The sequence below is a fragment of the Anomaloglossus baeobatrachus genome, chromosome 1, assembly GCF_048569485.1.
Source record: "Anomaloglossus baeobatrachus isolate aAnoBae1 chromosome 1, aAnoBae1.hap1, whole genome shotgun sequence".
In the NCBI taxonomy this organism is placed as follows: Eukaryota; Metazoa; Chordata; class Amphibia; order Anura; family Aromobatidae; genus Anomaloglossus; species Anomaloglossus baeobatrachus.
The window spans coordinates 577,144,938-577,168,323 of record NC_134353.1 but is presented as its reverse complement, the minus strand read 5'-3'; the positions used below and the strand labels follow the sequence as shown (position 1 = coordinate 577,168,323).

Sequence of the window (23,386 nt, the reverse complement as noted above, 5' to 3'; positions counted from 1 at the left end):
TTCTGTGAGATACTTACCTCTCTGTCTTCTAGAGCCGATCCTGCATCGCCATCCGGTCCTGCTGTATCTCGAACCCCGAACGCTGCCCATCTGCCATCCTGACAGTCCGTACCATCTCGGTTCCCTGCGGTGACCCGTCATCTCGCTCCAACGGTTCCAGACCCCGCCTGACATCATCACGGCTTCCGAACCTGAGCTCCGTCACCCGGACCACCATCAGTGACCTCGTGGTCCCAGGGACTTCTCCATTGTGTTCCAGTGCACGGACTGTCCTGCTACCTAAAGTGCTCCGGCTACCGGACTCCTTTCCCTCATCGGGGAGTTCGGCCCAGTGGATCCACCTCCCGGGTCTGCCCGTCCATCTGGCCCTAACACAATCAAGGCCAAGTAGCTTTGCTATATCATTTAAACAGCTAATTTTGCATATGTAAATTTGCACAAACTTGTGTAATGTGCAATTTTTAAGAAGCTAATACTACAAACCTTGTCTAATTTTTTAGTGCACTATTAAACTGTTTTTGGAGTTTGTGGAATTTATACCCTAATAAATACTCTATTTTCCACATTAATTTTAATTAATACCAAGTAGAGGTTACATTTTAATACAGTTAGACCCTTAATATTTAATCAGTGAAATGGCTAGTTGTTTCATTTTGGGAAATTTCTTTGATTAATTTTCATTGAAGTGTTTTATTTCATAGCGGTATTAATATCTGGGAGATTTTGGGATAATTAGCCTTGCTGGAATTGATTTTTAGTGCTGCAGCCACTTCATTCTAACCCCCCACCAATTCTAAAGTAATAACAAATAGATGGCAATACCTCTTTAATATTCCCCTGAATTTTAAAAGGGGGATTTATCTAATGCGCGACCATTGTATTATCAAAAAGGAAGAGCAAATACAAAAAAATAAGATACAGTAGGAGTGCCAATCTTTTTCATTTGATGTATATCTTCCATTATGTAGCCGATATGTGCTATTTATTTTGTATTTAGGCTTGACATATTTTCAGATTTTCATTTTGGTTCTTTCTACTGCCCACTTTCATTTGTTGTGGTAGGACTCAAACCACACCCTAGACTTAAATTCCAAGGGCGTAACAAAAGAAATAACAAAATATAAATCTTAGAAGAAAATAGGGTCCATCTAGAAAGGTGGTGCAATAACAAAATCCTGTCTGAAGGGAAATCAATTATAAATATACAATAAATAATATAGCCACTTAGAGTTTTCCTTCAGCTACCAAACAGCTCTGGTCCCAGGTGTACAGAACTGGAGCACAAAAGAATAGAACATAAAGATCAAAGAGTCTTGGCTCCTGCACTTAGATTTCATGTTGTTTTCTACAAAAAAGCACAATGCGGGTTTGGCTAGATATTAACATGGCAAAGAGCTTCAGGGTGAAGGACAGACATGTTTTTCATTACTCACTGGTATTCTTCTTGATGAAACATGGGGGACTGATGTATTGTAAAAGATTGTCAGCATGTTTTCTTAAAGAAATCCTTCCATATAACAGGCATTTTTATAGCATCACAGCAGTTTTGTTTAATTGATCTAGCTGTGAAAATAGCAGTTATCCATGGATGATTAATTGTGGGGTACATAGGATTAGAGTTGCGCGATGTTCGAGGTTTGCCAATTTCATGTTCGAGTGATTTTGGGGGGTGTTCAAGATCGAGCTCGAACTTGAGCTTTTTGCTAAAAGCTCGACAGTTCGAGTTAGGTTCGAGAACGGTTCGAACAACAAAAACGTGGCTTTTCACAGTAAGGCGATATGCACAAGTAGCTGTCTGCATGCGTCCTGTGTCCCCAGCACAATCCCTCTCTCTTTCCTACTCACCGATCACGGGCATCTCGCTGCACGGTTGTCACAAATCTGCGGCGTCTTTTCCTCTTTAGAAAATGGCTGCCGCTTCATTATCCAATCAGGTATTCCGTGTTTTCCCAACACACCAGCGCCCATGATTGGTTGCAGTCAGACACGCCCCCACGATGAGTGACAGCTGTCTCACTGCAATCAATCACAGCCGCCGGCGGGCGGGTCTATGTCGTGCAGTAAAATAAATAAATAAATAAAAAAAAAAAAATGCGGTTCCCCCCATATTTGATACCAGCCAGGATAAAGCCACACGGCTGGAGGCTGGTATTGTCAGGATAGGGAGCGCCACGGTATGGGGAGCCCTCCAGCCTAACAATATCACCCAGCAACCGCCCGGAATTGCCGCATCCATTAGATGCGACAGTCCCAGGACTCCACCCAGCTCATCCCGAATTGCCCTGGTGCGGTGGCAATCGGGGTAATAATGAGTTTAATCATGCCAGGCATCTCCCCGAGACACCTTCCATGATTAAACTGTAAGTGAAAGTAAATAAACAAACACACACAGCGAAAAATCCTTTATTTGGAATAAAAGATTAAAAAACACCATCTTTTACGAGTTTATTAATCCCAAATACACATCCAGGTCCGACGTAATCCACACAACACTGTCAGCTCTGCTACATGAAGATGCAGCAGCACCGTAGAACACGATCGCGCTGTGTCCTCTCCACTTAGCAATGAAGTGAATCGCGCTGTCACCAGAGACTTCACTCTGCAATGCAGACGTCAAGATTACCAAATCTGCCTATCTTTATCATTAGAGGCAGTAGCTCAGTGGATAGAGCGCTCACTTAAGAAGCATAACTTTACGAGTTCTAGTCCTGGTCCCAGTAAAGAATTTAATTTATTTTTTTATTTTTTTATTTTTAATTTTAAATTATAATTATTATATATTTATAATTATAATTTAATTATGCACTGAGGGGAGGAGCCGGACATCAGCTGTGAGCTGCGGGACACACCTCTAAAATCGGAGCAGTTCACGGAATGAGGCTGCATTGCTCTCTCCTCTCTTTCTTCTCTCTCGCTCTCTGTCTCTCTCTCTCTCTTTTTCTCTCTCTCTTTCTCTCTTTTTCTCAGTCTCTCTTTTTCCCTCTCTCTCTCTCTTTCTCTCTCTCCCTCTCTCCTCTCTCTCTCTTTTTCTCAGTCTCTCTTTTTCTTTTTTTCCCTCTCTCTCTTTTTCTCAGTCTCTCTTTTTCTCTTTTTCCCTCTCTCTCTCTCTGTCTTCTCTCCTCTCTCTCTCTTTCTCTCTCTTTTCTCTCTCTCTTTCTCTCTCTCTCTCTCTTTTTCTCTCTTTCTCTCCCTCCCTCTCTCTCTCTCCTCTTTCTCTTTTTCTCTCTTTTTCCCTCTCTCTCTCTCCTCTCTCTCTTCTCTCTCTCTCCTCTCTTTCTTCTCTCCTCTTCTCTCTCTCTTCTCTCTCCTCTCTCTTTTCTCTATCTTCTCTCTCTCTTCTTTCTCTCTCTCACTTTCTCAGAACTGGCGATGATCAGCTGACACTATAAGTCGAGCAGTGTGGCCGTCTTTTTACCGCCCGGCCGGCTAAACTATCAGCTGATGCTGTCGGACAGGAGTCTGCACTGAAGTGTGTAGTTTTTTTTTTCTAAACTGATGCATCAGCTGATTGTATAAAAGCTGTTTATACAATCAGCTGCTGTGTCATGTGATTCAGGCCCTTGAACCTGACACATCATCTGATCGCTTTGCCTTCCAACAAACCGATCAGATGATATTGGATCCGGATTGGACGGTGCGGGACCCTTGACCCAGGATTACTGCAGAGGGGGGTTCTTTATTTCAATAAAGATGGAGTCACTAATTGTGTTGTGTTTTATTTCTAATAAAAATATTTTTCTGTGTGTTGTGTTTTTATTTGTACTAGAAATTCATGGTGGCCATGTCTAATATTGGCGTGACACCATGAATTTCGGGCTTAGGGCCAGTTGATATTATATAGCTAGCCCTAACCCCATTATTCCCCTGCAAGCCACCTGTTACCAGGGCAGCTGGAAGAGTTGGATACAGCGCCAGAAGATGGCGCTTCTATGAAAGCGCCATTTTCTGGGGCGGCTGCGGACTGCAATTCGTACCATGGGTGCCCAGAAAGCTTGGGCACCCTGAGCTGCGGATTCCAATCCCCAGCTGCCTAGTTGTACCTGGCTGGACACTCATTTGAAATTCATGAAATAATTAAAAAAAAAAAAGGGCTTCCCTATATTTTTGGTTCCCAGCCGGGTACAAATAGGCAGCTGGGGGCTGGGGGCAGCCCGTAGCTGCCTGCTGTACCTGGCTAGCATACAAAAACATGGCGGAGCCCACATAATTTTTTGGGGGGGCCAAAAAACTCCTGTATACAGTCCTGGATGGAGTATGCTGAGCCTTGTAGTTCTGCAGCTGCTGTCTGTCTGTATGGAGGAGAGCAGACAGCAGGTGCAGAACGAAAAGGCTCAGCATGCTCCATTAACTAGTGTATGCAGGAGAGCAGACAGCAGCTGCAGAACTACAAGGCTCAGCATACTCCATCCAGGACTGTATGCAGGAGTTTTTTGCCCACCAAAAAAATGACGTGGGCTTCGCCATATTTTTGTATGCTAGCCAGGTACAGCAGGCAGGTATGGCTGCACCCAACCCCTAGCTGCCTATTTGTACCTATCTGGGAACAAAAAAAATAGGGAAGCCCTTTTTTTTAATTATTTCATGAATTTCATGAAATAATTAAAAAAAAAAATCGACATGAGCTTTGCCCCATTTTTGTGTCCAGCCAGGTACAACTAGGCAGCTGGGGATTGGAATCCGCAGCACAGGTTAGCCCGAGCTTTCTGGGCTCCTCTGCTGCGAATTGCAGTCCGCAGCCTCCCCAGAAAATGGCACTTTCATAGAAGCACCATCATCTGGTGCTGTATCCAACTCTTCCAGCTGCCCTGGTGACGGATGGCTTGCTGGGAAATAATGAGTTAATACTAGCTTTGTTTTACTAGCTAGTATTAAGTTTAGATTCTTAATGTCAGGCAAGTTTGACCCGGCCATTAAGAATCTCCAATAAAGGGTTAAAAAAAAAAGACACCACACAGAGAAAAAATACTTTAATAGAAATAAATACACAGACACACTTAGAGACTCCATGTTCATTACTTCCTGTCAGCCCTCCACGATCCATGGTCTTCTATCTTCTTTCTCCTTCAACCCATGCAGCTCTGCTACATCAGACAGCGCTGCATGGGAGGAAGACGCTGCTGCTTCCCGTGTAGTCTATATCACTCAGTGAGTAGCAGAGGCTGCAGGCTGTAAGCGGTGACGTCACCGGTGACAGGCGCGTTGCTATAGCAACGGTGATCTCCGTTATTGATCGGCTTGGCAGCCGGTGAATAACGGAACAGGGAAGCAGAACGGGGAGCCGACCATGTGCCAGAGCATCTCCACGGTACACGGGGATGCGCAAATGAGCACCACGTACCGTAGAGATGCACTGACAGGACCTAGCAATGACTTCTAGCCATGTGACCAGTCTGTAGCCAATGAGATAATAGACACGTGACTGGTCACATGCTTTTTTTGACATCACAGATGGTCCTATCATCAGTGCTGGTTACCGGGAGGACGCAGCGATTATCGGAAGGAAAAGCGGCGGGACGCGTCGTGGGGACCTGTAAGTGTGATAGCAATGTTTATTAACTGTATGTGTACATTTATAATGTGTTTTTATGTGTTTGTGTTTGCCTCCCATTGTTTTCAATGGGGTTCAAGAGGTTCGTCGAACGGTTCGACGAACCGAACTCGAACGGGGCCTCCGTTGGACGAACCGAACCGAACTCGAGCCTTTAGAGGCTGGCTCATCTCTACATAGGATACGTAAAGAGAAGCTCAGTTTAAAGAGGACCTATCAGCAGGATTTGGGAATTTAAAGTAAAGATATGGCTGTAATGACGCTTTGAAGCTGATTAAAAGGATACCATTTTTTAAGAAATCCATGTTCTCGTTCTTCAGTAGTCACCCACTGACTTTATGTTCTAATGAGGCACAAGAGCAACGGAGCTGGACGCTGACCTCGGCCTTCTACTACCAGTCTGGATATTTGCTGACCGCTCCACCTCCCTCCTTTTCCTTACAGGTCACTCATTTTTCAGTGACCCAACTCCAATGGAAAAAATCTTATGCAAGCAGCATCACTACCAGGGTAGGAGCATGGGCATTAACTTCCATATGACATAACTGAGCTAAAAAATCCTGCCTGCGGCAATAACAGCGCCCACATGAGATTTTGGCGAGAGGAACCAGGTCACTGAAAAAGCAGGGACTTGTTAGTCAAAGACTGAAGGCGGGTAGGATGGGCCAGTGAATACCTACACTGGAAGGAGAAGATCATGCCCAGCATCCAACCCCACTGTGTCTCATTAGCATATTAGTTTAAAAGGTGATTACTTGAGAACAAGAACACATATTTCTTTAAAAAGGTACAAATATTGTCTACATTAAAGTACCAGTATAGTCATGTCTTTACTTTACAATCTAAAATCTTGCTCACAGATTCTCTTTGTGTCATCAAAAATGGCCAATGTGAAAACTGTAAAATTTCAGAATATTTTTCAATAAAGGTAAATGTAGAGACCATTGAAAAAAATAGTTTAAAATACATTGATCATTTAAGCGTGATTTAAACAAAAGGCAATTCCCTTCAAGAAGAGTTATACAAAAATGTTAGAGATGCAAAAATGTTAGTGAGGGCTTTAAATAAAAAAAAAAATGGCTTTCCAGAAGATAAGGCCAAAAGGTTTTCTGTATTAATTAGTGAAGGATTATAAACATCCAGATATGCCAGGAGGGTCCCAAAAGGACACAATATATCAACAATCCTTGAGGCAATACTTGGTTTTATTTCCTTGCCTGAAGGCTAAGACAAGAATACAAATAATTGATCTTCAATAATGAGTCAAGCACCTACACATAGTGGGATTCATGGGCTCACCTCAAGCTTTCAAATTTCTGAGCCAATATTTTATATTTATTTACTTTACTCACTTATATAGCGCCATTAATTCCACAGCAGTTTTCAGACATAACCATCACTGTTCTCCTTGTGGCTCACAATCTAAATTCCCTATCAGTATGTCATTGGGGTGTGGAAGAACAGGAGAAGGCGGAGGAAACCCATGGAAACTCGGGGAGAACATACAAACTCCTTGCAGATGTTGTCCTTGGTGGGACTTGAAAAAGATTTTCACCGAATTGTGCATTGAGGATATTTTATTAACGCAAGGACACCGTGATACCCTATCCTAAATTGTACAAACTTTGATATAAATATTTAGGTGTTATAACAATGGGCCAATCATAGCCTTTGTGTCCTTTTTTGATTTTGTCATGTTGTTCCACAAAACCAAAGCACCATCCTAAACTAATAAGCTGCTTTCAGAACGAGAACTTTTATGTGCGGAGAAAAAGATGCCGTAAATTGTAATTAAAATATTAAAGTCATCCGAGTTATAATCCTGATGGCAAAATATTTTTCAAGCACGAGAATTAATGATTACAAAAACAGAAAAGTTCCTGTCACCTCTGAGTGCTTTATAAATGACACATAATAACATTTCTCAAGGCTTGCTGGAATTATATGAGCATTTCAATTCACTTTTCAGCATTGTTCTTTCAGCGAACGGTGGGGAAAAAAAAAATAAACATTTGAACTATTAACCCACGTCTATGGTTTGTAGACTATTATTTATTATGTATAGTAAAAGCAAATGTGATGTGAGATTAAGGACGATTATATTCGCTGACCTTTGCATGTTGTCCATGTTAATTAGACTACACATACATTTCAAAAGGTGAATAGTGCCTTGGCTACCCCCAAAAGCAAAGATTCCCTATACAAAGAATGGATTTAATGCTGGATGGATTATGTGCTATTAATTAGTCCCTATTAATGAGGTACAGTACGTTCATGACAGGCTGTGTTCTTGTTAAAATTCCCAGCGTGACGGCTAGTATATTATATTGAACAAATAAATATGGAGAGAACTTGGAATATGACGTATCACGTCTATACCACCTTTTTTTCTTCACCCAGTTTACTGATGGTCAAATTTTTTCATATCCAAATGTCAAATATGTATCAATCTGATAAAATTACAACATATGATATTCACTGTGTGCAGAATTATTAGGTAAGTTGTATTTTAGAGATTTTTTTTTTATTATTGATCAACAACTATGTTCTCAATCAACCCAAAAGACTCATAAATATCAAAGCTTAATATTTTTGGAAGTTGGAGTTTGTTTTTTTTTTATTTGGCTATTTTAGGAGGATATCTGTTTGTGCAGGTAACTGTTACTGTGCAGAATTATTAGGCAACTTTAATAAAAACCAAATATAGTCACATCTCACTTGTTTATTTTCACCAGGTAAACCAATATAACTGCACAAAATTTAGAAATAAACATTTCTGACCTGCAAAAACAAAACCCCAAAAAATTTGTGACCAATATAGCCACCTTTCTTCATGATGACACTCAACAGCCTACCATCCATAGATTCTGTCAGTTGCTTGATCTGTTTACAATCAACATTGCGTGCAGCAGCCACCACAGCCTCCCAGACACTGTTCCGAGAGGTGTACTGTTTTCCCTCCCTGTAGATCTCACATTTTATGAGGGACCACAGGTTCTCAATGGGGTTCAGATCAGGTGAGCAAGGGGGCCATGTCATTATTTTTTCATCTTTTAGACCTTTACTGGCCAGCCACGCTGTGGAGTAGTTGGATGCATGTGATGGAGCATTGCCCTGCATGAAAATCATGATTTTCTTGAGCGATACTGACTTCTTCCTGTACCACTGCTTGAAGAAGTTGTCTTCCAGAAACTGACAGTAGGTTTGGGAGTTAAGCTTCACTCCATCCTCAACCCGAAAAGGTCACACAAGTTCATCTTTGATGATACCAGCCCATACCAGTACCCCACCTCCAACTTGCTGGCGTCTGACTCGGAGTGGAGCTCTCTGCCCTTTACTGATTCAGCCTTTGGCCTATCCATCTGGCCCATCAAGAGTCACTCTCATTTCATCAGTCCATAAAACCTTTGAAAAATCAGTCTTAAGATGTTTCTTGGCCCAGTCTTGACATTTTATCTTATGTTTCTTGTTCAAAGGTGGTCGTTTTTCAGCCTTCCTTACCTTGGCCATGTCCCTGAGTATAGCACACCTTGTGCTTTTTGATACTCCAGTAACGTTGCAGCTCTAAAATATGGCGAAACTGGTGGAAAATGGCATCTTGGCAGCTTCACACTTGATTTTCCTTAATTCATGGGCAGTTATTTTGCGTCTTTTTTGCCCAACGCGCTTCTTGTGACCCTGTTGGCTATTTGCCATGAAACGCTTGATTGTTCGGTGATCACGCTTCAAAGGGTTGGCAATTTCAAGACTGCTGCATCCCTCTGCAAGACATCTGACAATATTGGACTTTTCAGAGCCTGTCAAATCTCTCTTCTGACCCATTTTGCTAAAGGAAAGGAAGTTGCCTAATAATTAAACACACCTTATATAGGGTGTTGATGTCATTACACTACACCCCTCCTCATTACAGAGATGCACATCACCTGATTTACTTAATTGGTAGTTGGCTCTAAAGCCTATACAGATTGGTGTAGGACAACATGTATAAAAATTATCATGTGATCCAAATACTCATTTGCTTAATAATTCTGCACACAGTGTATAATTTCTAATGCAAACAATAAGTTGCTTACCGCAACAAATCAGAATCCAGCTTTCAATTCAACTATGGTTCTATATAAGAGAAGTGTGTTTTGTTTTATTGCTCTCGGCAGCCTTTCTTCTAAGCCTGCACTAATCCTCATAAATGAGCATGTTATTATTATTAGTGATGAAGTAGACTAGAAAAAGAACACTAATTACAGTCAATTTTAATTAATAAGTAATTCTTAGTTATAGTAAGAGTATTTTTTTTCTATATTTTTATTTCACTGACTCTTCTACTAATTAGCAATATGAAATACATTCTGGGTGTTATCTACTAGATAAGTGTGGACTTGTTTCAGGCATATAGACATCTAGACCATCTAGAAATAGCACAACGCCAGAGATGTATCTCAGCAAAGCTGTAATGACATGGTTTGATGTAACATTAATAATCCTATAATATGAACTGAAGTTAAGATAAAATATACCAGTAGCCAGGAGGAAGCAATTTCTGGCTAGAAAATAAATTTACCTAAGGTAATAATGCGTCAGAAAGCTAAAATACTACAACTGTACAGAAAAAACAATGCCTGCTCCCCTGAGGCGGTCATTAATTGTGAAGACGGTTTTTAAAGGGCCCAATAAAGAACTATAGAATGTTATTGAAAATATTTTTTAACCAGTTCAAGTTACCTCCGATCTTGACTGGGTATTTTTGTATGTGTAGTTTAAAGGGAACCTGACAGCTAAGAATACATGCAGCCCAAATCATAGGCACAAGGTATCAGCCACTGGCCATACTTTTAAGAGCTGGCTGGGCACTGAGCTGCACTGTAGACTAGTCATACATATACACGTACGTAGGCAGAGACCTGTCACTAAGGGGTACTTTGCACGTTGCGATATCGCTAGCATCGGCTAGCGATTCCGAGCACGATAGTATCCGCCCCCGTCGCACATGTGATATCTTGTGATAGCTGCCGTAGCGAACATTATCGCTACGGCAGCTTCACACGCACTTACCTGCCCTGCGACGTCGCTCTGGCCGGCGACCTTCCGCATAGCCAGTGGATGCAGGTAAGGAGATGTTCCTCGCTGCTGTGGCTTCACACACAGTGATGTGTGCTGCCGCAGGAACAAGGAACAACATCGTATCTCCTATTGGTGCGACATTATGAAAATAACCAACGCTAAACAGATCACCGATTTTCGATGCTTTTGCGATCGTTTATCGGTGCATCTAGGCTTTACACATTGGAACGTCGTTACCGGCTCCGGATGTGCGTCACTTTTGATTTGACCCCGACGATATCGCAGTAGCGATGTCGCAGCATGCAAAGTACCCCTTACTGTCCACAGGATTTGAGAAGCTGCTGGGGACTGAGCTGCACTGTAGACTAGTCATACATATACACGTACGTAGGCAGAGACCTGTCACTTACTGTCCACAGGATTTGAGAAGCCGCTGGGGACTGAGCTGCACTGTAGACTAGTCATACATATACGCGCACGTAGGCAGAGAACTGTCAGTTACTGTCCACAGGATTTAAGAAGCCGCTGGGACTGAGCCCCTCTGTAGACTAGTCATACATATACGCACATGCAAGCAGGGACCTGTCCGTTACTGTCTGCAAGATTTGAGAAACAGCCCGGGACTCAGCTGCACTATTGACTAGTCATACATATACTCGTACATAGGCAGAGACCTGTCAGTTACTGTCAATGGGATTTGAGAAGCCACCTGGACTTGAGCTGCACTGTAGACTAGTTATACATATACACGCATGTAGGAAGAGACCTGTCAGTTACTGTCCGCATAATTTGAGAAGCCGCCAGGGACTGAGCCACACTGTAGACTAGTCGTACATAGTCATGTATATAATACGCGCATGTAGGCAGAGACCTGTCAATTACTGTCTGCGGGCGTGAAAAGCTGTCGATCATCCACCTGTACGAGTAGTCTTCAGCATGGCTCAATCCCCAGCGGTTATTATAGTATGTTTTGGGCAGAAACACTGCAGCATTTCAGAGTGTGGAATACCTGGTTCTGATCATACAGCCAGTGGATGATATTTGCCGCAAATGGTTTCAGCAGCATGTCTGAGCTGACAGGTTTTAAAGAACTATAAATATTTTTCTCATTCTGGCTTCATTTTTAAGTCACTGTTTTATTCTCTTCTTTGTTTTTTTTCCTTTTTTTTTGCTGAAATCAGATTATAGCAGTAGAAAAAAATTAAAGCGAAATAAGTGTCTGTTTTTCACATTTTGTTATGACCACACAGGACCACTATGATCCAGAAGCTTCTGATCCCCCGCTATACACAGCAATCACATGACCATCAGCGCTTCCTAATACTGTGTACTCTGCGCTTCTTTAGCATTTCATTTTCTCCCCACAGTATTATCAATCCACGTGAAAGAGCCCTATCATAGAATAAAAATAATTAATCATTGCAAAAGAACTTAACCAGTGAAAATATCAGCTTTGAGATATAGATACAATAGTGTAGAAAAGTTTTAAGCAGTTGTGGGAAGTAGCAGCTAAGTAAAAAAGTTTTCCAAAATACAAAATGCAAAAGTAATTAACAAAAGAAACATCTAAAATCAAATCATTATTTGCTGTGGCTACTCTTTGTCTTCAAAACAGCATCATTTCTTCTAGGTACACTGCATAAAGACAGGGATTTTATAAGCTTATAGTCAGGTGTATGAGTAATCAATTATAACAAACAGGTCATAATGATCATCATTTTTATATGTAGGTTTAAACAGTCATTAAAGAGGTGATCTATGATTTTGTTGTTTTTTTTTCCTATGGGGTTGAGAACTTGCCAACAGTTAATTGCTAACTACCTGTCTGCTACACAGTGATGATCTCTCCTGTCTTTAGCGGCAATTCTCCTGATCCCTTGACCTCACATAAACACAGAAGTTCTTTGTCTTCCAGTCTGCTCTTTTGACGGGGCATCACTGCCAACAACATGACGATTAACAGCTGGCTCCCCACACTTTGGCAGCTGGGAGTCAGTTGTCAATTAGCATGACATCAGCAGTGACAACTCATTGACAGAGCAAACTGTAAGAGAAGCAGCTGTTCTGTCAATGAGATGTCACAAGAAGCAGTAGAATCTCTGACAGAAGCAGTCTGTAACGACTTTGAACCACAAAAGAGACTGTCGGCGGCCAGAGCAGGCAGGTAGTTATCAACTACCTGCCAGTAAGTTCTTAGTTGCATTGGTATAAAAGCCCCAAAGTCTCAGATAACCCTTTAGTGAAACAGAAACAGTTGTGTAGAAAGCTTAAACTCCTGCTGCTGCACATTTAGTTGTTGCTCTGTCGCTGTCACACACAGCGATGTGTGCTTCACAGCGGGAGAGCAACAACTAAAAAATGGCCCAGGACATTCAGCAACAACCAACGACCTCACAGCAGGGGCCAGGTTGTTGCTGGATGTCACACTAAGCAACATCGCGAACAAGTTGTGCCTTAGCAGCGATGTTGCTTAGTGTGACGGTACCTTTACTTCAAAAACTGTGTGCAATTATACCTATAAAAAGTAATGCTATTTTGAAGGAAAAGGGTGGAGACACCAAAAATTGATTTGATTTATCCTTTGTTTATTAACTTTGTCTGATGTTAATTGATAAAAAGAAACTATTAACATTTCTATTTTAGAAGGCATTCTTAATTTGCATCAGTTCTTCCCATAGCTGCCTAATATGTTTGCACAGCATTGTGTATATATATACGTCAAAGCTGATATTTTTTACCGTAAGGATGCCAAGTACAGATGATCGAATCTTTTGAAATTCGAATTTGCCACATTTGCAGTGGATTGCAAGTACTCCAAATGCCCTAAAAAGATTATCTCCTAGGACTGTATCCAGCCTCTTTTAAACTTTTTAGCAAAACCACTGTCTTAATAGTGTTAAAATGAATGTGGGCAAATGAATGGTAACTACTACTGTGTTGTCACAAACTAAATGTAGAATTTTTTCATTGTTTTATTGTTTTTTCTCCATATGTCATTTGATGACATGTGATGTTCTTTTACTCTATAACATTCTCCCCATATTGGTTGCTGCATTCCCTACATTTGCTTTTATACTGGCTGTGATAGACCCTGCTGACTAGGTGTGCTATACCATGTGATATTATAGCTTCAAGGCATTATGGAGTAGACTGTCCAGTTGCAGTTCTGATGCAATCTTCTTCAATGGTGGTGGCAAACTATGGCAACTCTCGTTAAGCGAATCAAAAATTGGTAAAATTCGCTGAATCCAATTTGTTTGATTTGCATTAAATCAATTTGGTTCTCTCTAGAACTAAGCATTAGTAATGTAAACATGGTTCACCCATGCCAAGGCCTTCTGTCTCATGGTGCAACTGACATATTTCATTTTTGGAAATGATTAATAAACTTATTAATTATATTATAATTAATAAATTATAAATACTTCTACTGGGTAAATCTCTAATACATTCAACTTGTATTTCAACTTCTAGTTTATTGCTTTTTAAGACTAAGTTTGTGTATTCAGGCCATTATGTGATATAACGTGGGCCTGCATCTTTCACGCAATGAAACTTATATGACCCTGTTTGACTACAACAGATGTTGCTAGGTATGTTCACACAGTCATCTCCAGATGGCTAACCTGACCAGAGCTCAGTGGAGTGCCCTTTAACTCCATAATGTAAAAAAAAATCACAGACTTCTACAAAAAGAAGAGCTGATCGTTCAATGTAGAAATCACAGAGAGAAAACCTGCTACAAAAAGAAAAGGCAACATACAGCAAACATTTCTTATGTTTGAATGTTTCCATGGTATATGAAAATTGTAATACCAAAAAAAGCTCAGTCAACAACCTTTTCAAAATTGCCAGCGATAACATGTTAAAAGTGAAAAATTATTTTAAACTACTGTGTGACTTTATGATGAAACTTTTTGCATTATAGAGGATGTCACTACTCCTAAAAAAAAACATTATAGTAAATAATTGTGTTCCCAATGAAATAACAAATTTAGAGCATCTTTTCTTATGACTATGTTTTGTGTTCTTCCTCTGCTATGCCTCCGACAAATTTGTGAACAAATCGACAACTGGGTGTTCCCAATCACCTTGTCAAAGGGTCAGCACTGATTGGACAATCTCAGAATGTATACAGACACACCTACAAATGGTAACACCCAGAGGGCAATTTACTTATAAATATGAATTTTTTTTGCCTTCCTCTGGATCAACATGTTAGGTCATGGGTTGAACTCAATGGACCTAAGTCTACCTTTAACCTTAAAAACTATGAAACTATGAATATTTAGGAGAAAAACCTAAGAAGCCTCATAATACAGAGTTCTAAGAAAAGATGCTTCAGAATTGTAAAATCATGGGGGAAACATGAAAGATCCTGCTTACCTACGAGTGATATAGTTTTGACTCTATAACCATATTCTAGTGCCTTTGGTATATGAGGAACTACACATTGCTCCCAATCCGCAGATTGAGAGACACAGGTAGGATCGTCACCTGTTAAACATTTATTACGTGGATAGGCTATATAGGCAGGGTTGTCAGCTTCATTTTTTACTTTTTCTGGACAGCTTATCAAAACCTCAAAAACAATATTTTTTACAGACACATTGGAAAACCATAATAAATCATTATGATTATTATAGATACATGTCTACAGGCGATACTTCTGACATGATGACATTATCTGCATTGTCTCTACATTGTCAAATGATAATTATCGACAGCTTTAACAAAAAAACAAACAAAAACCATGTACGCCTTCATTTTTTTTACAGACAGGGAAAAAGTGCCATATTTTTACGGACTCTCCTGGAACTTTTGGATAGTTGGCAACCGAGTACATAGGTACAACTGATATTGATTCATTACTGCTTTTTCTATGGCTTTACTGGTACTAGATTTTCTTCATGTTTTAGCAAATAATGAAATGAATATTCTCCATGTTCAGAGAATCTGATCATCAGGTTCGCTCATAATTGGCATTATATCTTCACCTTCTATTTATATACATTTATATTTATTATATTAACTATCTATGTTAAATATACAGGGTAGACAGTATGTGTAATAGGGTTATCAAACATGGTGTAAAGAGAAACTCACTCAGTTGCCCTTAGCAACCAATCAGATTCCACCTTTCATTTTCCAAAGAGTCTGTGAAGAATGAAAAGTGGAATCTGATTGGTTGCTAAGGGCAACTGAGTCAGTTTCACTTTACACCATGTTTGATAACCCTATTACACATACTGTCTACCTACATTTGGACCACCCTGTATAGGATTCCAATCAAACTAAATAAAATATAATTGCTAATGAGAAGCGTTTTCATTTTGTGTTACTTCCGATAAAAGGATTCTGGCCATTTTGCTGGGAGGAGATTAAGAAACATGCAGGGAAGGCCGGACATAACTCTAGCTTTGGTTTAATGAATTATTGCATTCATCCTCATATACTCTAATATATTTTATATTAAAGGGGTGGTTTACCCATATTTTTTATTGTCTAGTTCGATATTATATTGAGAAACAATGTTTCTCTCAAATTCCTTGTGTTGGCAATAGTGCCTGTAAGACATCACTGTTCCCCGTCCAGTGATGTCACGTCAAATGCTGCACACGTCACATCCGTGCAGCTGGCTACATTTTTCCAGACTCTGAGCTGTGAGCGGTGTTTCACTGTTGTCACAGCCCATCGGCTCCCTGCTCCCCCCTCCCTCCTAGCACAGCGCTCCTCCTCCTCCCTCCTAGCACAGCGCGTCTCCTGCTCCCTCCTCCCTCCTTCCTCCTAGCACAGCGCGTCTCCTGCTCCCGCCTCCCTCCTCCCTCCTAGCACAGCGCGTCTCCTGCTTCCCCTCCCTCCTCCCTCCTCGCAGAATGCTGCAAGCAAGAGACGCGCTGTGCTGTGAGGGAAGAGGGAGGAGGGAGGAGGGAGCAGATGGGCTCGTAATGCAGCCGGATGCACGGATGTGACGTGTGCAGCACTTGACGGGTACATCACTGGACGGGGAATAGCGGTCTGCAATAGCACCTCTCACAGGCACTATTGCCAACACAAGGTATTTGAGAGAAACATTGTTTCTCAATATAATATCGAACTAGACAATAAAAAATATGGGTGAACCACCCCTTTAATGTAAAAAAATTCCCAAAAGCTCTTACTAAAATGTGAAAAAAATCTAAAATAAGGCTGTAATTTTCACTTCTGAGGGATAGTTTATTAAGGAAATCTTATGGCTTCAATCCCTAACATGAAAATAAAATATTTTTTTAAGTGTGATTTATTCATTGTTCCTATATCCAGCATACATTATATAGCTATAGGATATTCCTTGGTTCCCAGATTTAAGAGAGGCAGTGAGGTTGATCCGATAATGCTAATACTTGGTGCGCCACCAAACTACTTTCCATTGACCTGTGAATTATTAATGTAGCCCAATAGATCACTAGAACAAAGCAATATTCTATAATATAAGGAGACAAAATAATGACTGTCTCACTGTCTACTACAGTAATGATGGATACAATTAGAGAGCATGCATCTCATTAAATCCAATATTATTTGTGGTGTGACATCATTTGAAGCCTCAGAAGTTACATCATATCACAAATGACTCATTTATCTAGTGTATAATGACAGATACCCAAGATTTATGTCAGTGGCCTTGTGATACCAGGCAGATAATTGGAAAGTCCAAGGGTTGACATGTCAACTTGAACAGCAAATGTGTCATCTCATTTGCGGGCTTAGACTTCTATAAAACTCATCAGTGGCCGTAAACTCTATGTGTACTTCATGTATGGAAAAAAAATGGCTTTAATAACTTCATGTAGTCAATGTTGTTCATCATTTTGGTCTATCCTAGAGGAATTTGTACCAATGCATAAGCAATGGTGCACGGCTTGAAAAAAAAACATATAATGTGATCTTTACCAAGTAAAGTCAGAATGAACCGTAACCTGACATACACAAAATAATAGAAATTAAGTGATATTTTTTGGTGATTTTAAAAGATGTCATGAAAGCATAGGTCCAAGAAACATGATCAATATAACAGTTGTATGAATTATAGAGAAGGATCATTAAGATATTAAGTAGCAAATGATGGGGACAAGCATTTTTTGGAATTAAAATGTTAATTAGAAAGGAACCTGTGCTTTCAAAACAAAGAGGACATGAAGGGCTGGAAAAAAAAGCTACCAAAGACATGCAGAAAAGAAAGGATAATAAAGGAGGGACTTACATGGCTGTTGAGAAGAGAGCTTCTGTGACTTGAAAGGCCGTCAGACTTTTGCAGTGTCTCAATCGCCATTTCAATCTGATAATAGATGTCATTGAAAACAGGCTCAAGACAAGATAGCAGTAAAAAGCAAAAGCATCATTGACTGACAGTAATATTTTATCAACAACATTGCTGTTTACATATACAAAGAAACAAAAAAAAGAGAAAACATGCATTTCATTACCCCAGCACCCACCACCAAATCAAAGAAAGGAGGAGCCCCCAATAACAGAAATAAAACCATAACCAGGTTACATAAACGAGAAGGAGAATCAACGAGGCACTGCTAGTGAAGTTCATTTTAACATAAGGTTCACTTATATTCACCTCACTTTCTGGCAGATATTGTGTGGACAGCTTACCCAAAATGTACCTAACATAGGTAAACATGACATGCCAGAGAATGGGGGGGGTTCTATAGTGTTCTGCAAGGGATCATGATTTTTCAAAAAAAGAAAATGGTTACGTCCCTATTATCCACAATAACATGCAATGTAAGACTCACTTGTAAAGCGCCAAGGAGAACTGGCACTATAATAATGAATAATAATAATAATATTGGAATTTAGGTCCCTAAAAATTTAAAGAGGGTCCGGCCAAATACTATGTTGCATTGTTTAAGAGAAGGGTAATACTATGGGGGCAAATCCCCTCTTCTATTAGTCCCAACAACTCAAAAAACGCATAAAACAATATAGCGGACTGATAACTAGTAGTCAAAAAGTGTTGCAGTGTAAAAGGGGAAAAAGGTGAGAATAAGCAGATGCTTTCTTCTAATCTTAGACAACCACTTTAAATATGGAAAAAAAATTGCCTATGAGAAAACAGCTTTTTTGCCATCTATTGCCTTCAAATAATTAGGAAAATTATTTTAATTGGCTAAAACAATATTTGAGATCATTTTGAAAACTTCTTGAGAAGGTCATTTTTACACTTTTATCCTCAAGGTGTTAGATGAGGGAAAGTATATCTGTAAACTCACTGTGGAGATTATATCACTCCGGACCAGGACACTGAGCTGTAATTCTGACCCATCCTAAAATATGTGCCCACTCATAAAATCAACATACTCACACACAACTGTTATCTTCTCAGAAAATACTGAAAGTAGTCCAGCGCCAACGGCTGAATTAGAAATACTAGATTTGATTGAGTCCACTAAGCCAAAATAATAATAATAGCGGAGTCAAATTATAAATGTTGACCAGCACACGGTACCCCTTAATTTTTTAACACAACCAATCATTATTTTAAAGGAGATTTTCCACTGTAATGATAGTGATGACCTATCTTTAGGATAGGTCATCACCATCAGAACAATGGGAGTCTATGTAGCAGGTGTCACCAACTCCGGAAGGGAGCAGAGGGGAACACCATGCCTCCTTTAGTGACCAGTTTGGGATACTGAAATTCAGCTCCAATTATTTTCATCAATAGCACTGTAGCGGAAACTCCCTTAACAAAGGCACACGCTAGTCCTCAGGCTTGATTATTAAATAGGAATCTGAAGGTGAGTACTTTATTTTATGAAACATATAGTAAGTATGGCCAACAGATCTAATATTTCTCTGAATTATATCAGCACAATTGACACGAGAAGCAGTTATAACTTGGAGCTGAATTTAAGCAAGTGGGAAGTGAAGAAAGGGTTGAGCAGTGTCTGTGAAGCATTACTAGATGATTCTCGGTGTCACCTCGCCTCTGCTTACACTACTTGTGTTTTGACAGAAGAGACATGGAAGAGAAGAGGAGAGTGGGCTAAAGTAATAGGTTTTCAGACAGGTAACTCATTGAGAGTGAAAGAAAAGGGAAATAGGACAGTGTTACAGAGCATTTTTTGTAAGCTTGACAAGGCTTCGCAATGCTTAGCGGCTTGACACTAAAATGCTGCCAGTAAGGCCTTGCTCTGAATACTTTCTACTATTTTTAGCCTGGCAGAAATAATCACTTCTTCACTAGACGGTGATCATGAAACATGCAGAAATTAGAAAGCTACTGTCAATCTGTGCTTTTTAGGTCTTGCATAAATGTATATGTATTAGAAATCATCATTTTTATAGTAAGGTCTGACAGAATGAGGTGTAATTGGTTTGGAAATAATTCCATCATGGAGCCACGATTAGTCTACTTATTTCATTTGTGCTGTCTGAAAAATGACAAAACACAGATATTGATGTGGTACCCTTCTTTGGTTACTGCTAAAAGGGGTTCAACACTAATTTCAAAAGTTCAATACTGTGAGAATCGATGATGCCTTCACCTTGAGAAAAATAGCACACTCAAACATGGCTCCCGAGCATGACTCTTAAGGGGCAATGGAGTGTTTAGATATCTGGACTCATGACGACGGAGTTACTTACAACAAAATCAGTGGAAACATCATTTTTATGTTAGTATATGGGAAGATGCATGATATTCTATAATTTATATGAGCTCACATTTCTAGATTATTACAAATGAGAACAAAGGGATGGCCATGGAGGAATTCAACATCAACCAACATTTCCTACACATTTAATGGTCAACCAGTTTGGCAGAAGTTGACAGGTTTGGCCAAATTAAAGGGAACCTGTCAGGTGCGATATGCACCCAGAACCACGAGCAGTTCTAGGTGCATATTGCTAATCCCTGCCTAACTGTCCCTGTATCTAGTAGCAAAGATGAAGAGATCTTTAGAAAAAATATTTCTAAAGATCTTTTATTTTATGCTAATGAGGCCAGGCATTATATCCCCTGACTAGTCTGCCCTCTTAGCATGTTAGCACGCCCAGAGGGGTGTACTAACATGCTATTTAATTCACCATCACCAGCAGTGACGTGCGTACTTGTGTTTGCTGTGACCACTGATCTGAATTCCGGGCACTTCTGGTCATGTTCAGTATGAAGTTGGGTGTATGCATCTCGGCTTCATAGAGGTCTACTGCGCATGACTAAAAGTGCCAGGGCATTTAGATCAGTGATCAGTGATCACATAATAGATGTATTACTGTTGTTAACTTTTCTATAACTAATTGAAACATAGACCTTCAACTTTATTGTGCCTTCATGTAGACCAGCATGGGGTGGAAATAATTAATATAAATTGCCTTATCATCATTTCATAGAACTATGTGACACAAGTCACTCTGTAGTAGCACCAGTCAAATAAATGACCATTTTGGTAAGGTTATAGTCAGATACAGGATATCACAAAAGTAAGTACACTTTAATATTTTATTATATCTTTTCATGTATCAACACTAACATCCACAGCTCAGTGATGTCGTTATGGAGAAATGGAAGAGGATTCCAGTGGCTCCTGTGACGCTCTAAGAAATGTTTAAGACAGTTTAGGCAGTGCTTGAAAATAATAATAAATATGGACACTTTGGGCACTAGGGGTGTGCTAACTTTTGTTGCCAGCAGTTTAGATATTAATGGCTGAGTGTTGAGTTATTTAGAGGGCACACCAAATTTGTCCTGTAATACAAGCTGGACACCGACTACATTACATTGCATCAAAGTGTCATATCTTCAGTGTTGTCCAAGAAAAGGATATAATAAAATATTTACAAAAAACGTGAAGGGTGTACTCACTTTTGTGACATACTATATTAGATGTTAGGTTACCCGCACTATTCTGTGTCCCCATAGGCTTATAATGATGTAGTTAGCACCACTTCACAGAACAGTCCATTTGTGGGCAGGCAATGGAGAGGGGCACTCAAATTATTTAGACGAGGACCAGAGCAACGCTGGAAACTGGGGAAGACTTTGATCAGTAAATATTTTAATGCCATGCCACATCATTACATATTGGAGGTAATTTGGAGGCATTAAGAAATAAAAATTTGGATGGGACAATATCTTTAATGTGGGGAGAACTAACTGTCCCACTATATAATTGGATGTGTGACAAGCTTTATTCTTTAATTAGCAACCAGCGGAATCATACAGATCTGGGCTACCTTATATTCTGCAAAACAGTACCAGTGCAAGGTAAGAAATGCAAGGTCCTTTATTTAGAAAGGGAATGGCCACTTACTGTTTTTAGTATTCCTCTTAAACTGACCAACATATCTGTCCATAAAATGTCTGCTGATAGAGGAGCATGTGACCAGACCCGTCCATCAGCCTCCTCCAACAGAAAAGCAGCTTTCACATGTGAGGTGTTTTACAATTGGCGGAGGCTGATGGACGGCTCTGGTCACATGCTCCTCCGCCAGCAGCCATTGTATGGACAGAAGTGTGTTTGTGAGCTGCACTATTACAAGAGAGAGGGGCCGACCCCTTTTAGTAATGTGTTTATGTAGATGTATAACCAATACACTGTAAAATGAGATTAAAAATAGGTATTCTCTTCAAGATCTTCCTAGGCTCAATTATGTTACACTCCTAAGACAATACTTTGGCAACCAAATATTTATTAGTTAGATCTTAAAGGGGATGTCCAAAACCAATAATGATTTTCATACTATATGTCTAACTATTGACTCCAATAATCTAACCACTTTCTAATGTACTTCAATTAAAAATTTGCTTCTGTTCCCTCTCTAGTCCAACTTCCTAACATCTAACATGCAGCCACTCTTCTGTCACCACAGTCCCGCATTTTCAGTCCCTACTAATTTTGGCCCCGGATTTGATGACTGAACAGGACGGTGACAAAATCTGTGGAGCAGTGATGCTGTCACTCACCCCACTTCTATCACTGTCTCCAATGACAATTCATTTCAGGACGGTGACAAAAGCTGTGGGGCAGTGATGCTGTCACTTCCCCTGTTTCCAAGCTTTGGTGCCCGATAAATACTGCTGCATCCTTTCTTCTCCACTTACCCTGCTACTATCAGTGTTCCCTGATGACGTCTCATCTCATTGAATGAGGTGGCAGCAACAGAAGCAGTAGGAACTGAAGATGTGGGGCAGCAGTGACAGAAGAATTTTGGCGGTGTTTAAGAAGCTGTGGTCAATTCTCCATCACTATAAGGCTGTGTGTGCACGTGTGCATTTTTCATGCGTTTCCGCAGCGTTTTAAACTGCTGCGTAAACGCATGCGTTCTGCGTCCCCAGCGAAGAATATGAGAATTTTGCAAAATCCATGCGCACGTTGCGTTTGAGAAGCAGTGTTTTGGATGCTGAAATTTTTTGCCAAAACGCTGTGTTCTAAAAAGCAACATGTCACTTCTTTTGTGCGATTTGGATGCCTTTCCCACTATGTCTATGGCAGAGCAAGCATCCAGAACGCATGAATTCTGCATCCATTGTGCAATCCAAAACGCAGCTTTTCGATTGCGTTTTGAAACGCACATACGGTGTCATAACGCTGCGAAATATTTGGCGCGGCAGAACGCAGACGTGCGCACATACCCTTATTAAAAAAAAGACATCACTAATTGTTAGGGGGGAAAGAAGTTGTGGTAAGTAGTGACTGCAGTGCTACCCCCTGATGAAGGTTTGTTTCAGGGTGAAAAATGAGACAGTGGGAATGACATCAGTCTCAGATCCCAGGTGATGAGTCG

The 23,386-nt window shown here is 40.2% G+C and overlaps 1 protein-coding gene across 2 annotated transcripts in view; it reads right to left on the bottom strand.

Annotated features, from left to right (window-relative positions):
* RFX3 (regulatory factor X3) overlaps nt 1-23,386 on the bottom strand; it is a 406,064-nt gene that overhangs the window by 102,737 nt on the left and 279,941 nt on the right. For both annotated transcript variants that reach the window (XM_075317604.1, XM_075317613.1), the window contains exon 5: nt 17,850-17,924. In XM_075317604.1, the coding sequence (XP_075173719.1) occupies nt 17,850-17,924 (75 nt within the window). The remainder of the gene's footprint in view (nt 1-17,849; nt 17,925-23,386) is intronic.